Consider the following 16875-nt stretch of genomic DNA (forward strand, 5'->3'; position numbering starts at 1 on the left):
AAATGAAAGTACAATCTACTTTTTCTTTTTTCCTAAAGCTAGTGCATATCTGGGATTGTTGTTAGCCCAGGTTGTTAGAGGCAGGGTTACTGGATCTTTGGTGGAGACATTTTTAAGGCCCTTGATGACGTAGCCTCATTGTTAAGATGTGGGAGGGCATGCCCATCTTACTAGATGCTTCCGAAAATTGCATTACCATTTTGTCATCTTTGCTGAGTGTAAAAGAGACCCAGCATTTTTTCTTCACTGTGGTAACACTACAAAGGACCTCCACCTTCAAATGCCCAGGCTGGCGTTCCTGGTAGATTTATACTGTGTATGCATGCATATAGGGGTATATGCATGTGTAAACAAACTACAATATATATTGTATTTAATTTTTTTTAATTCATGATATTGACAAGACATTTCTTTGTCTCGTGCCTTTCCTTAGTATTTCTTGAAAAGTCTTACCTTCCAAAACTTTCTGCCTAATATGCTTGGGTTTTTGTTTGGATCTATTCGTTTTAACACACACACACATTCTCTCTCTCTCTCTCCCTTTTCCTACTAATGGAAAATGCAGCTCTTGAGGATGACAATCGCCAAGCAGAGGCTCGGAGACGAAGAAATTGGCATGCGGCACTTTGCAGCTCATGAGCGTGAAGACTTGGTTCAGCAGCTGGAGAGAGCTAAGGAACAGGTTATTGCTAACATCTATTAAGAGTGGGGGATATGGGGTGCCTGGGTGGCTCAGATGGTTAAGCGTCTGCCTTCGGCTCAGGTCATGATCTCAGGGTCCTGGGATTGAGTCCCGCATCGGGCTCCCTGCTCCTTGGGAGCCTGCTTCTCCCTCTGCCTCTCTCTCTCTCTCTGTCTCTCATGAATAAATAAATTAAAAAAAAATCTTAAAAAAAAAAAAAGAGTGGGGGATATGTTTGTACCATTGGACTGTGCCCCCTGTTTCTCAGAGAGGGCAAGGTGCCTGGGATGCCAGTTGGAGGCGGAAGGAGGGTATGAATTGAATGCTTTTACGTTCTCCCTGCTCTGCTACTTCCCGAGCGGCCTCTTGTGGTTCTTGCTTCCAGCAGTTCTATCCTCCTAGTTTGGGGTACCACTGCTCTGAACACAAGAAACATCCCCCTCCCCCTACTCAGGATAGACAGGAAAGGAACAAGACATGACAAACTGGCCTTCATTTGCAAGTTTCCTGAAGTGCTGAGTGATGCTTTTTAGGCAAAATCTCAACGGGTACAGAGCCCTAGTTAGGGAACAGGGAAGAGAGCCTAAACTTCTTTTTCCTTCTCTCGCTAATTGGTTTTGAAGAGCGGAACAAGATTTCTGGGTCTGGAGTAGCCGGAGAAGGTATGCACATGCAAGACCCTGGCTGCTATTGCTCGTGTCTGGATTTGCCCTCTCCGAGCCTCTTGCTTTGGGGCACACTGCACTTGGGAAGGGATCGGTTCTGCTCCCAAGCTGCTGCCCCCGCCCGATCTTAGACATCACGAGCGTCTGGCAGGGACTTGCTCCCTTCCCTGAAGCTTTTACCCAGCGTGTGGTGCTTATGGTTTCATAGCATACGCGGGTGGGATGAATATGCTCTGTCAGAGTCGGTCAGCCAAGCAGAAGGCTCCATCTCTGGCCATAAAATGACGTCTGAAGAACAGCTTAAGTAAGGACACTTCCTTGGTTTCAGATTGAGTCTCTGGAGCATGACCTGCAGGCCTCTGTGGATGAGCTTCAGGACATTAAAGAAGAACGGTCTTCCTACCAGGACAAAGTGGAGAGGCTCAACCAGGAGCTAAACCACATCCTGGGTGGGCACGAGAACCGCATCATTGACGTGGATGCCCTCTGTATGGAGAACAGGCAAGTGGCCAGGCCCAGACGCGCACTCAGGCAGGACGCTGGCCGCAAGTTCTCTGCAGCCCAGAGTTATATTTGCCTTGCAATGAAAGGAAAGTCCCACCACCAAAATGGTGATAGTAATGTCACGTATTAGCTGTAAAAGTCGGAAAAGAAGCACCACACACCTGCTTGTGTGCCTCACCGACCCCTTTCTCTCTCCCCCTACCCTCCCCACTCCCCGGCTGGGCAAGAAGGGTAGGGAGCCAGTGAAAGCTGCTTGGTATTGCTGTCAAGGAGAGGGGAAAGAATAAGAAAATAAATTGAGAAATTCCCTTAGCTGTTTCTTTTCCCTGAGGCAAATTTCAGTGTGTGTGTGTGTGTGTGTGTGTGTGTGTGTGGTCTAATTTAATGTTACGTCTGGTGTCGCCTCTTCCTGCCTGCCTTCCCAGTGGAATCATCTTAATGAGAATTATGTGAAAACTGTATGGAGACCCCTTAGGGGATCTCTGCAGAAGGCTATTCTAAAGTGGGGTTTCTGTGATTTGGGCATATTTGACCTTGATCGTCTCCGTTTAAGAAGAGGTCACCAGGGGCGCCTGGGTGGCTCAGTCGTTAAGCGTCTGCCTTCGACTCAGGTCATGATCCCAGGGTCCTGGGATCGAGCCCCACATGGTCGGGTTCCCCACTCCCTCTGCCTGCCTCTCTGCCTACTTGTGCTCTCTGTCTCTCTGTCAAATAAATAAAATCTTTAAAAAAAAAAAAAACAAAAAGAAGAGGTCACCAAGATGCACTTTTCGCCTCCTCTTTTGGTGGTGAGAAGGCATTGTATGTACACGGTGACTCTGGAGTCGGGTTGCTTTCTTTTTTTTCTTCTCCTACTTGCGTGTATGTTTTTTATTTTGCTCCCAAACACTTCCTAGTTGCATGTTTTCTTTCCTAGGTACCTTCAAGAGCGATTAAAGCAACTCCACGAAGAGGTCAACCTCTTGAAATCAAACATCGCCAAGTACAAGGTAGAGAATCATGATGATGCTGGTAATGATTCACTATTGTACATCTAAATGCCATTCTATTTTAATTCCCTTTTATGTGCCAAAGACATTTGAGTGCTCGCCTGCCCTCCCGGATAGAGTAAGAGCTTTCAGAGGTAACCAGGAGGAATTAAGCCCAAAACAACAAACACAACAAAAATAGCTTTTGCAAGAGCATCTTCGTTGCTGTCACCAGGACAGGGCACACGGGGCCTGCCAGGATCTGGACGTGGCCACTTCACAGCCTTGGTCTACATAGAATCAGGCGTCCTATTGGCTTCTCTAGAAAATGTTCCATCATCAGACGCTATCTGTCTCATAATTATCCATAAGAAAATGGTTTCTGAGCAACAAGAAGAAACCAAGATTGGGAAATCACAATCTGAGCGAGAATGTTCACATCACACTGAAAGGACAGGATGTTTAAATTCTCCCACTGTTGTTTAGACTCATTCCAGCCCCATTAGTTTGATAATATCTATTTCTGCAGATGTTCGTTGTGAGCGTTATAATTAGATGCATCTCCTGGGTTTCTCTGCTTTGAAAATAGATTGATTTCTCTTCCTGAGGGTAAAGTTTTACAGCAGTCTAGATGCTTGGGAGAACCTTCTCGTTTTCCTGGCTTCTGGTGTTAGCTTTTCTTCTCCGAAGTCTCTATGCTATTCTTCCTTTTCCATGCTGCGGGGGCCACACTTTATGCCAGTCTATATATACACATGGAGCCACAGAAGAATGCAGCTTTTAAAGTTGTATAATTAATACATACATTTAAAAAATGTGTGTATGCATTCATTTAACAGCCTTTACTTCGTTCTTCAATGTGCCAAGCACTGCTACACAGTCATATCAATTGTAATGTGAGGGTCTGTGATAGAATGGCACTTTGGTGGGCACCTGTGCACCTCCTAATCTTGTGTCCATGGCAGACATCATTCACTGGTCCTGACTTTTTCCAGTCCAGCCACGGAAGACTTCTGAAGACCAATAGTGATCTCTTGGCATTGGCAAATGAAAGGAAACCTGTTCTCCATCTCATGTCTATTCAGAAGGGGTTTCCATAACTAGTGACTTCACACATTTGATGGAGCTCTTGCTTTCAGATTTGATTTAATTTAATGAATACGCATTGAGTGCCTTTTATATATAGGAGAAGGTAATTGCTGTCATTCTGCTGGGCACCAACTTAAAAAAAAAAAAACAACTCTCTACCAGGTCCATAAATTTCATAACTCTTTGTCAGGGACTTGGAATTTTAAAAGTTGGGTCAGCATTTGGAATTTGCCAAGGATTCTTGTGTGCCCGTTGGGAGGATGCATCTACTCTAAGTAGGTATTTTTCTATTTTTTTTTTTTTGGCTTTTTTGATAGAGATTTGTATTTTCTCCCAATGCTGCATTAGAATGCTCTCGAGAGATGGAAAAACTCAAAAGGCCAGAGTAAATCTAGCAGCAGCGCGCTGACTGGAGTCCTGTCTGCAAAGCAAGGTAGGGTTTGTTCTCTGGAGGGACCGCTTAGGACCACAGAATGCCGGAGCTCGGGCTCCGCATCTCCGTTTGTGAGTGGGGAACCAAGGTGGTTCTTAGAACAGCCCTTCTCAAACCTTCATCTGTATCAGCATTGGCTGGAGGGCTTGTTTGAAAACATAGATTACTGCCCCCTACACACACAGTTTTTGATTTAGTAGGTCCGGGGGGGCCCCAGAGAATACGCATTTCTAAAAAGTTCCCAGGTGTTGCTGATGCCTGTTCTGGGATCCTGCTTTGAGAACAGCCACATTAGCTATCTTTCTAATAACAGGACCCCCTTTGCATCTGGTCCCCGATCCTGTGCTCTTCCTTCAAGAGTGCTTTCGCTCCTCTGATCACCAGTTTAGCATCCCTGGGTCCATGTTCCAACCTCGCCAAGCTTCTCCTTTTTCTGGCCTCTGTGACCAGAATAGAAAAGTCTCACAGCTGCTGAAATCATTTTATCATGGAACATGTGCCTTTTTCAAAGAAGCTTTTATTGATTGCAATTCTGTTCCTCCTTCTTGTCGATTCTGATGAAAAATAATGATCTTCCAGGAACAGTCCAGGGGAATAAATAGCAGAGAGCTTGCTTCTGACACTTAATATTTGGGAATTCAGTTCTCAGCGTAAGCCTCAGGTTTGAACATGCTCGCCTGGACCACTTTCGGGTTGTCGGACACGCAGACCAGCAACAAGCATGCAGGAGTCTTAATCAGAGCTGGAGTGGCTAGGGGAAAAAAAAAATGTGCTGAATCTCCAGCTGGCCTAATAACCAAGGCACTTTTCCAAGCAACTTCTGTTTTTCCACTCAACTAAAAAAAGGATACCCTAGAATTGTTTTTAAATAGAAAACTACAATACTCCACAGAAATGTGAAGTAGCCCATGTGAGTTTAGCTCTGGATACCCTTGATAGCTAAACATCTTTGAATGGTGAGACCCAGTCTTATCACTGATGTGTGGGGAATGCCAGCCACGTTCAAAGGCCATGCCGTAAGCCCGCAATGGCCTTCTGGATAACCCAGCCTTTCTGGATAACCCTCCGGCAACTTATTTTGAAAAACCTTGAACTCATCCCCTTTGAGCAGCAAGAAATAATTAGGGATGTATGAAAACATACTGCTTGAGGAAAGTTCTTCCTACATTAGTTATAAGAAAAAAAACAACATAGGAAGTAACATAAATTTCCAGCAGAAATTAAATAAATTATTCTATATCTCTATATGGGCTCCCAAGCTGCCTTTACATTTTGTGTTTTAGGAGATATTGATGATGAGGAATAGGGTTAAGTGAAGAAAGCTGAGCTTTTTCCCATTTCAGAAGAAAAATGTATGAATCTGTATATCTATGTATAGGCATATAGAAAATGATGTTCAAAGATCTAGTGAGAGATTTAATTTTTTCTGTCTGATAGTACAAGTGGTGTCTTTTTTGTGGTAACTTGTAGTTTCTAAAAACATGCAGACACAAAATATATTTTGTATTTTAAATAACGTCCCTGTGATCTTGCCACCCACTGAAGATACTACACCGTAGGAAACTCTGCCACAAAGCAAGGAGCTCAGGACCAGAGTCATTGCCATTTGCAAGGCTGTGTGACCTTCAGCTGATGTTTTTAATCAGTGCCTTGCTTTCCTGTCCATGAAATGGGAATAAATAATACTCCCCAGGTGGGGTTTTGTTTTTTTTAATTTTGGACCTCAAATGAGTTTGTATGAAAGTGTTTCGAAAGGGTAAAATAATGGACAAATGAAAAAGATTATTTTCCCTTTAAAAAACTGGTGATAAATGTCCATGAGAACTTCCTTGTTTCTGCTCAACCCTCACACTGAATTTTATTTTGTTTTATTTTGACACCTGAAGTAGATTCTTCAATACAACATCATAGCATTTAGAAGTGGGGAGCCTATCCCAGCTTCATTATCCAGGAAGAACGGACATTGGTTTGCATTGCAGTGTTTCAGAAGGACTTAAGACTGAGCTATAAACTTTATATCCCACCTAGTTCAGGATCTGTTATCTGAAGATCATGGGTGCAGTCTCCCAGCTACTCCACAGTCCATTTCTGATCTGAAATCTCTGGCAACGGCCCTGCTGGAGACAATCCACGAGAAAAACATGGTCATCCAGCACCAAAGGCAGACCAACAAGTAGGTAGCTGGACCCTTGGGTGGGTGGTGGGCGGGAGAAATGTGGGATGCTGGCCGGTGGCAGCCAGGTGGGACTGCAGGCCTTTGGGGGAGGGGAGGGAGCCCTTAAGTCTGGAAGGACACTTCTTAAACTAGAATGGTGAGTCTGCATTACGACAGCATCTTAGCCATTTGCCAGAGTGGGGGAGGGGGAGAATACTACCAGCCATTACGTATTGAACACTTACTCTGAGCCCCTCACTGAGGAATGCAGATGACATGGGCCATTTTGACAGTACCATTGCCCGGGGAACTTACCCTACCTCTCCTGTGGGTCTCCTTCAGGGGCGGCACCTCCTCAGGGCCATCTTAACCTACAGCATGACAATGAGGGGTTCTGACCAGGAGGAACGCCAGGCAAGGCAGCTGGGCCTACAAGGGAGTGTCATGTCACTCTTCCAGAGAAGCAAAGAAGGTGGTGGGACGGAACAATTAAAATAGAGGTCTTCCTTGGTTTTTATAAACATATCGACTAGGTGGGGCAAAATCAAGTTAAAGTAGCCATCAGAGACACACGCAAAACTGGAGGTGTTCAGAGAATGGTGAATAAACAATAAGTTAAGGCAACAGACGTCGCAAACAGGGCTGGCTTTGAGGGCAAGCGACCATGCTTGGAAGGGCCCTGCCCTTGGTCCTGAACTCCACAGTCGCCATCTTCAGATTCTTGATCATTTTTGAACAAGGAGGCCTGCATTTGCATTTTGCAGTGGGCCCCCCAAATTATGTAGCTGGTCCTGCTTATAAAACCTACACGCAGCACCAAAATGAAGGCTTGGAAGAAGTGAGCAGGCTCCGAAAAGCTGGGCTTCCAGCAAGCAGGGGAGGGATGAGGGAATCGGGGTCCTGGTGAGGGGGAGGGGCACAGGGAGCGAGGCAACTGGAAAATGAATGAGAGTATTGTCAAAACAAAATAGAAAAAAGAGAAGCCAGGAGTGAAGGGAAGATCGCGCAGGAGATTAAGATATATATAAAAGAAGGCAGGGAGCGATGGAGGGAGTCTGGGTAAACTCAGAAGGATGACAAGGGTCATTTATTGACAGAAGAAGTTTTTAAAATTCTTTTAAAATAAATCTTAACCAAGGAATGAAACAGTCAGGTGCTAAAATGCAGATACTTCTCAGGGGAGGGAGAGGAAATGGAAATCTCCCCAGAATAGGTACGAGGTCTATTTTATCCAGCCGGTAGTGTTCCGCATGAGCCTTCTTTGTCCTCACTGACTCCCAGTAAAGCACCGCTGGGGCTCTTTCAAACCTTCTCAGGTCTTCTAAAAACCCTAGTCTGTTCTCAGCAGGTAACCTCAGCTGCTCTTTTACTGAGAAAATAGATGCTCCTCACCAGGAACCCTGTGACTTACCCTCCCCTGGAACCAGTGCCTTCCACCCTCCCCCTCCTGGCTCTGGGAAACACACCGGCCCACCATCCCTGTTGGTCCACACCATCTTCCCTCCTCTGGGCCTGGCTCCCCTGTGAGCAACTCTTCCCACCTGTTCCACTCCTAAACCCCCTCCCCCAGCCCCAGCTCCTGCCTCTTCATCCAGAAACCACACGGAGCTCCCTGAACCCCCAAAGCCTTTTCTCTGCAGCTCCCCCGAATTCCATTCATCCAGCATCTTTGTGAACAAGAAGGCCGCCTTTACTTCTTCAACAGCAACCCCCTCAATGTGTGTTCTGGGGGGCACCCATGTCAGAATCACTCAGGGACACTGGTTTTGAAATGCAGATTCAGGGGGATTTTCTGGAGGGAACATCAGGGTTCTGGATCTGAACCAGCCCCAGGGGATGCCATATGCAGGAAAGAAAGACCACCTTGGCTTCAACATCTCCCGAACCTCTTCCCAGATTTTTCACAGCAGTCTTCCTTTGAGGGTCTCCAATACCCCCAAACCCCACTTTCTTAGTCTGTTTCTTTTCTAATTTCTCTGCATCCCAATTCCCATCTTGCACTCATCTCCTTGGATTCCTCTGACTTTCTCCTCATCTCCTCGATTCCCTCCATGTCCCTCGCTTCCCTCCCAGGTCTCCACCAGGCCTTCTGCTCTCCTTACCCCACCTGGGGGGCTCCATCCCCACCCCCCATCGTTGCCTCTCACTCTCTGCAGGCTCTTCTCAGAACTCTTGTCCCCACCTCGTCATCCAGAGCAGGACCCACATTTCCAACTGCGAGCGTGATGGTTTCCCCCATATCCCTTCAGCTCTTCACATTCAAGGAATCTAGACTCTGGGCCACCCACTCCTTAGTACATTTTAAGACCCTGGAAAATGCTCCTGCCTTTTGACCCACATGGTCTGCATCTAGAAATTTATCCTAAAGAAAAAAATCGGTATGATGTCCTCAGATTCATATATAAGGTGTTCACCATGGATTCATTTGTAGGAGGGGGAGAAAACAGAAACAACCCAAATGTTTTTATTTATATTTTATTTTGTTTTATTTTATTTTGGGAGGAGGAGAATGTACGAGCGCAGAGGGAGAGGGAGAGAGTCTCAAGCAGACTCCGTGCTGAGCATAGAGCCTGATGCGGGCCTTGATCTCACAACCTGAGATCATGACCTGAGCCGAAATCAAGAGTCAGACGCTTAACCAACTAAGCCACCCAGGCACTCTCCCCCAATGTTTTTAAGCTGGAGGCTGGTTAAGATTATAGTAAATCCATAAGATGGAATATTATGCAGCCATAATTCAAGCATGACTTGAAGAATATTTAATGGGCTCTGCCCACCATCCTGATACTCAGGTTCAACAAACCTCCACATCATGCAGGTTGAAGCTGTCCCAAGGCCAGAACGTTTGTCCATTCGAATTGCTGTTCTCTCCCAGTACAGAGGACAGTGCTGGGCCCACAGTAGGTGCTTATGGTTATTTAAGGAATGGATGATGGAATCATCTTCTACTCTTTTTTCTTGTTCCCTTAATACTCTTTACAGTTTTCATGGATTCAATATATAGGTCAGGTCCTTGTCATGGGACTTCAGTGTACATCTCCTAGCTGCCCTCTCTGCTTTGTTCCCACCAGACTATCGCCTCTTCCTTGGGAAGGCCCTCCCATCAATCCTGCAACTGCAGACCCCCAGACCCTCCTCCACCGCCAACCCCCACACTCTCTCAACCCCTGCCAGCTACAGTTCTGATCACATCACAAGCCTCCACTAAACAGCTGACTTTTCTTTTTTTGTTTGTTGCAAGTTTTTATTTAAATTCTAGTTAGTTAACATATAGTGTAATATTGATTTCAGGAAAAAGCGGGACCATTAGAGCAGAGACCTGCTGCCTGCTGAACTCAGTAACCCCAGGCCGTCAGGCTGAGGCTCCCGCCTCTCAGGACACGTTGATTTTCTAGCACATTCCTACTGTAACCCTACTGCAACCAGCACACCCCCAGGCTCCATGATGGGCTCTCACCCTCGTTGAGAAACAGACATCTTTTGCTAGGTTTAATTTTGATTTCTTTGTTTGTTTGTTTTTGTTTTTTCAAGCTCAATTTTGTTTTAAAGCACCTTGTCCTTTGTAACTATTATTTAATAATTTTGTACCATCTCATGGTTCAAATTTTTAAAGGTTAAACATCAATGTGTCTCTAAACTACTACTATCTCTCAGACACCCAATTCTCCTTCCTGGAAGTAACCACTATTTCTTATTTCTTATGTATCCCTTTCCAAGAAACATATAACACATTTCCACAGACACATATAAATACTCATGTATACTTGTATAAATACAGTCTTTTCTCTCTTCCTTTCTTTCTTTCTTTCTTCTTACAAATGGTAGCAAGTATTCACCAAAAGGAGGGGTTTTTTTTTTCACTGTTCTGCACCTTGCTTTTTACCACCATAACAATAGATCTTAAAGATTGCTTCATATCAGTACATAATGTACCTAATGTGCCATTTTTAAAACTTAGAAGGTCTTCGGTTTCATACTTTCAATAAATGTTTTATCTGGGGGCATGTAAAAAAAACTATACAACAAATGGAGTGGGGGCTAGGATAGAATCTGAATTCGGTCTGCTTACTGTGATCCCCCTCAACTTAGCCTTTTGTAGCTAAAATAATACAGTAGTTTTGTGTTGGTGGAGCATTATTAAGTGAGAATAAAGGTATTCTGTTCTGTAAGCCTGTGCTCCCCCTACTGGCTTTCCGCCGCCTGACACCCCCCTCCCCTTGAGAGGGCCCAATGGGAGCCATCTTGAAGAACCGATGAATCCACATAGGACTTTATTTTTTGAGAGGATTTTCAAGTACTGGGCATTTTGCTTGAGGTACTCATTGCCAAAGAGTTGGCAGTTGTCTGACTATTGCTAAAGAAGAGATGAGCTTCCTGTGACTTACCAACAGGTAGCAAAGCAGCAATAGAAGAGACAGGTGTTGGGGCGCCTGGGTGGCTCAGTTGGTTGAGCGACTACCTTCGGCTCAGGTCATGATCCCAGAGTCCTGGGATCGGGTCCCACATCGGGCTCCCAGCTCGGCAGGGAGCCTGCTTCTCCCTCTGACCCTCTCCCCTCTCATGTTGTTTCTCTCTCGCTCGCTCTCTAATAAATAAATAAATAAAATCTTTAAAAAAAAAAAAAAAGAAGAGACAGGTGTTGAAATTTTGTTTTACTGAACGCCCCATTTAGTTTTCCAGTCAACACTTTGCTGGTGGTAGGGTGCTGGTGCTGGTGGGGGTACATGAAGATATACTGGCCTTTCACTGCCCTTCCTGCCATGCTAACACTGTTTACTGCTTTCCCCCCCCCCACCCCCGCCCCCGGCCAGTGGTAAATAGCTTGGAAGTTCAAGATACTGGGAGCAGCATGAACTGTCATGGACCAGAGGAAAGAGTCAAAAGAAGGCCACCCGGGGTGGAGGTGGGGACAGGGTAGAGCCAGTCACGTCTTGAGGACCAGGCTCTCCCCAAGGACCCTCACTCAGGGATTTCTGCTCCCGTGTTGTCTGGGGAATAGGAGGGGACACACAGTGGTGCCACCTCCCGAGTCAGGTCTGTCTTTTCAGATCCCCTCTGACGTTGTTACTATCAGAAACTACTACTGAAAATCTATCTGGAGGCCTGACATCTTGAGGATATTCCTAGACTGCTAGGTAGACATATGCTGAAATCCCTCTTAAAGCAAACCGTAGCTAAATAAAAACCTGATTGTAAAATCTGCCCCCTCCTACCAAAAAAAAAAAAAAATCCTCTCTCAAACCTGTTTATGCCTCAAGCTACTGCCCTAGCTGTCTCCTTCGATTCTCTGCTAAACTTCTTGAAGAGTCATCCGTATTCCCTGCTTATGGTTGCCCCGAGTCTGCTTCTCCCAACCCTGTTGCTTGGATTCTTTGGTTTCACCCCTTCCACTGTTCCTGAAACATCTCTCTCAAGGGTCAGGCATGTCTTGTAGGTGGACTTTTTCATCCAATGTGACCACCTTCTAGAATAAGACAATATTAACCCAACCATCCCTCCTGGGTCTTCTCTCCCCTTGGCTTCCCAGCCCCACGTGGCCTGGCTCTCCTCTTCCCTGTCCAGCTGTGCCTCTCTAGTCCTTTCTTGCCTTAGACAAGGGGTACTCAAGGGTCCTGTTCTTCTGACTTCTCACACTCTGCTGGTGAGCAGACTTACTCCCCAGCCTCCATGCCCATCTCTGCATTCCCAGACTTTCCTTCTCCCACGTGGCCAGCTGTCTCCATGGATATCCCGTGGGCACCTCAAATTCCTCACCTCGGTATTATTACTCCATTCGGTTGACTTCCCACATCCGCCCCGCCCTTGGCTTGCTGGGGCCACCACCATCCCTGACTTGGACATTACCCTTCGGACTGGTCTTTCTGCTTCTACTCATACTCATTCCCATCCATTCTCCACTCCACATCAAGAATACTTTTCTTAAACGTCATCATGCTGCTTCTCTGATTAAAACCTTCCAATATCTCACTGTTGCCAATGTGTAAAAGTCTCACCAGTCTCAATAGGGCAATAAGATCATTCATGATCTGGGTCCTTAAAAACCACTCTGGATTCATCTCTCATTTGTCTCACTTCCACTCTACGGTTCTGCTGAAGTACTTGTATACTTTCAGGCCTATGTTTTGGTTCCGGACCCTCCACTTAGCAGCTGTGTTGCCCTGGGCCAGTTAGTTGACCTCTCTGAATCTCTGTTCCCTCATCTACAAACTAAGCATATTAAAGACTCCCTCATCAGTTGTTGCAAGGGGTAAAGGAGATACTATCTGTTCAGTGCTTAGAGTAATACCTGCTAGAGAACAGGCGATTGAGAGATATTATTCAAACCTTTGACAGGCTCTGTACATATGTGTCTGTGTGTGTCTGTATGTCCACATCTGTCCTCCTACCAGACTTTTAAAAGTCCCTCAAATACAGGGACACAGGGGCGCCTGGGTGGCTCAGTCGGTTAAGCGGCTGCCTTTGGCTCAGGTCATGATCCCAGGGTCCTGGGATCGAGCCCCACGTCGGGCTCCCTGCTCAGTGGAGAGTCTGCTTCTCCCTCTCCCTCTGCCTGCCTCTCTGCCTACTTGTGCTCTCTCTCTATCTCTCTGTCAAATAAATAAATAAAAAATCTTTAAAAAAAAAAAAATTACAGGGACCCAGGCTGCTTCTCTTCATTATCCCCTACAGGCTCAATAATTGTGTGCTGAATTGGTCATACTGAATTCAGCGGACCCTGTTCCTATGTTTACTGCCTTCCTCAATGCCTACTGTCCTCTCTCCCTGGGCTGCACCACCCCACGTTCTGTGGACCACCTGCCATATTTGTTCAGCATGAAGCCCATCAGGAAGAGTCTTTTTGTCATTTCAAGAATCTTGGGTCCTATCATACAGGTCACCCAGTTGCATCCACATTTCAATTATGAACAGTTTTTAAAGAGTTCTTGCTCCAGACACAAGAATGCTTGTTTTAAAGTGCCATTGTGAGGTGTTGGTTAAGAGCGTGCACTTTGGCAGCAAACGGAGTTGTAGGTTCAGATCCAGAGTCATCACCAGCTGAGTCCTGCTTGTGGTTCTGGTCAAGTTAACTAATTTCCATGCCTGTGTTTCCCAATGGGAGGAGTAGAGTGGGCTGGATGAGAGCACCGGGGGTCAGCAAAAGACACAGCTTGGAGATAAACTGTGTGCCCTTGGGCATGTTGCTTAACCTCTCTGTTCCTTGGGGTCCACATTTGTAAAAGGATAATAATACAACATATACTGCAGGGTTTTTGTCAGGTCAAATGAGATCATGTAAACTCACTAGGTGCTCAGCATGAGCTCTGACTCATAGCCAGGACTCAGGAAAGATTAGTTTCGCTGTTCATGTTAGCGGTTGTGTCGTTGCTGCTGTTCTGGATAATGTTATGGCTACTATCACTCCTAGCACAATTCCCATTGGACCCATTTTATTACCTCCAGCTCTGTATCAGATGCCTGCATCAGGCCAAAGAGAGCAGTCACTGCTGACAAACAGGCAGGGTCCCTCAAAGTATGGGACACTAGCAAATTCACCGCAGTCCATTTCTGGGAGACAAGGCTCTGTTATCTGGGAACATCAGGGGGTAAAAAAAAAAAAAAAAAATGCAACCAAATGTCTCTGCAGCACACCTTTGAACGTTGCTCTGATGGCATCCTTCGGCATGCACAGAAGAGTTAAGCCTTATCTTTTGTTTCCAAGAGGCAGCCACACACAGATGATCTGATCTCCTTAAGAAACAGGCATCAACTTGAACTCTGCTGTGATTGCATCTCAAACCCATCAGCTGGTGAAAAGGGAGCTCGGATCAGAAGGTCTGAGCAAAATATTGAAAGCGAGATTACGAAGAATGGTGTTTATTGAAGGGTCAGGGACATGAAAGTAGAATAGACCCAACAAATAGGGTGGCAACTGAAAGTAATTGATAAAGACTATGCAGAATTTAAGACTTAAGGAAAAGAAGAAAAGCTCCAAGTACCTAGGTGAAGAAAACCGCATGTAGTAATGTCAGAGTTTTCTGGAAGCTCAAAGGGAATATTAATTAAGATGCTGCGAGTCAATTCAGGTAAAATAAGGATGAATCCAAAGCCATATATATGTGCAGATTTATACATATTCATGCCTCTATGTATGTGGGTGTGCGCAGCTATCTCTGGAATATAAAGAGAGGTAGGAGAACAATTCTAGCATTCTGATTTCTCCTGCTGAAAGGAATTGAAACTTTGCTATTAAGGTGATTTCCACGTCATTTTAGCATGACAGCGCCAAGAAAATCCCCCAAATAATATAAAGACTGGTTTTTCAATTTCCAGGCCAACGGAAAGTGATTCAAGTTTGAGATGACTATGAAATCACTTCCCAACTATGTTTAATTTTGTGTAGAGTGGAAGAGGGGAAATACATGCCCACGTTTATGTCTTCCCATGCATACAGACAAAGTTTGGCTCCCAAGTAAACATTATAATCTTTTCAGATACACGTTCCAGAAATTATGTCCCAGTGGGTCAGAATGGTCACCTTGAAAAGCAATATAATTCTTCTAGTGACTCTGCAATTGCTGGAAGTTCTTTTGAAAGGCCTGTTTCTTCATTCTGCCCATAGATAATTGCAAGCCTTGAAAGAAGGAAAGCATTTTCTTTAATCAAATGTTTATTGAACACCTACCATCAACCGGGCATTCTGCTAGGTGTCAGGGATATGGATATCAGTAAGACATAGGTTAGGTCGAAGAAGGCAGATCTTATTATTTTATTGACTCAAAGCAACTTTACCACGCATGTTCACCCATCTTACCGGTTAGACTTGGTGGTTTCCAGAACTCAGATACATCCTCAAAGAATCAGGTGCGATACTACTAAGGGCGTTCAAAATGAATGATTATCTTCAGCAATGAGCAATTCCCAAATAGAAATTGTGTAAGATGTTTGGGCAGTGATGGAATAATTGTTTAGCTTCCCCTCCTTTTTGGGAGAGGACTCACTTAAATGGCAACATTTAATATTTTTTTAATCATTCACTATATATTTTCATATGTGTGTTCAATAGAGTGTGTGTGTATAATATATATTATACATATATATTCTTTGCACATGCACACACAGTATGTTTTCTGCATATACTTTAAATCTCAAAACATTTTCTATCAGGGCACTCTAGGGGGTATCCCCCAAGTAGCTTGCTCACAGCTCCAAGAGCTGATGAGATGCTCATTAATTTGTCTGTTGTCATTTTCTCCCATTTTCCAGAATCCTAGGGAATCGGGTGGCTGAACTGGAGAAAAAATTAAGAACTCTGGAAGTTTCTGGTTTGTGGAGTCTTCCAGGTAAGCAGAACTTCATGAAAGTTATTTTCCTTTTTTTAAAAAGGCAGCCCTCACCTATTTTGCAAAGAAGATTCTACTTTCTAAATATCCTTTTATTTGAAGATCATTGTTGAAAAATCTGCAAGTGCTTTAAACAGAAGCCATCAATTTTGAGGAAATCAGAAAAACTCCTATAAATATGCACGTTCCCATCTGTGGAACTATGAAGTTTTGCTAGCCTAAGCTCAGAAATTGTCATTATATGTGTCTGTGTATGCTTTATTTTTCACCTTTGTGAATATAGTAAATTGTTTCATTGTTTTTTTACCCGTAGGTATCTTATAAAGTTTTGTTCATTTTAATTATCATCCTTAAAAATGAATATAAGAATGTACAAAGATTTGTTCAATTTACTCCTCAATCCTAAAAATGAATATAAGAACTGACAAAAATTTGTTCTATTTAATTATCATTCCTAAAAAAATGAATGATACCTAAAAATAAATATACTGACAAAAATTTGTTCTATTTAATTATCATTCCCAAAAATGAATATAAAAATGAGTATAAGAAACTTCTTCTCCTCTCTTCCCCTGTCCCATTTTTTTTTTTTAAAGACTTTATTTATTTATTTGACAGAGAGACAGCGAGAGAGGGAACACAAGCCGGGGGGGGGTAGTGGGAGAGGGAGAAGCAGGCCCCCCGCGGAGCAGGGAGCCTGTCGTGGGGCTCGATCCCAGGACCCCAGGATCATGACCCGAGCCGAAGGCAGACACTCAATGACTGAGCCACCCAGGCGCCCCTCCCTGTCCCATTTTATGCAGCTTGAAAATCAAAATTTCCTTTGGAGATTTTTTTTCCCCCACAATTGTACACAGTGTGAGGAAAACTCTGATGTTTCACTTTAATTAGCTATATTTATCCTGTTTGTCTTGGTAAAATACCCACTTCGTGAGACCCCCATCAGCTATTCCCCTTTTCTTTACACTCTCCAGAAACTTGTATTTATCATTTTCCACCCCCTCCTCTTTCCCTGAGAGCAACATTTACATATATTTTTAGTTACTTACCCTTTCTGCA

At 44.5% G+C, this 16875-nt stretch overlaps 1 protein-coding gene across 1 annotated transcript in view; it reads left to right on the forward strand.

The window, feature by feature from the left end:
* The window catches only part of CCDC149 (coiled-coil domain containing 149), a 100912-nt gene that overhangs the window by 67287 nt on the left and 16750 nt on the right, over positions 1-16875 (forward strand). Inside the window, exons 5-10 of the mRNA XM_021679407.2 lie at positions 566-682; positions 1676-1848; positions 2768-2840; positions 4257-4341; positions 6370-6514; positions 15740-15816. Coding sequence (XP_021535082.2) covers positions 566-682; positions 1676-1848; positions 2768-2840; positions 4257-4341; positions 6370-6514; positions 15740-15816 — 670 coding nt within the window. The remainder of the gene's footprint in view (positions 1-565; positions 683-1675; positions 1849-2767; positions 2841-4256; positions 4342-6369; positions 6515-15739; positions 15817-16875) is intronic.

Source organism: Neomonachus schauinslandi, chromosome 2 (assembly GCF_002201575.2).
Source record: "Neomonachus schauinslandi chromosome 2, ASM220157v2, whole genome shotgun sequence".
NCBI classification, from domain to species: Eukaryota; Metazoa; Chordata; class Mammalia; order Carnivora; family Phocidae; genus Neomonachus; species Neomonachus schauinslandi.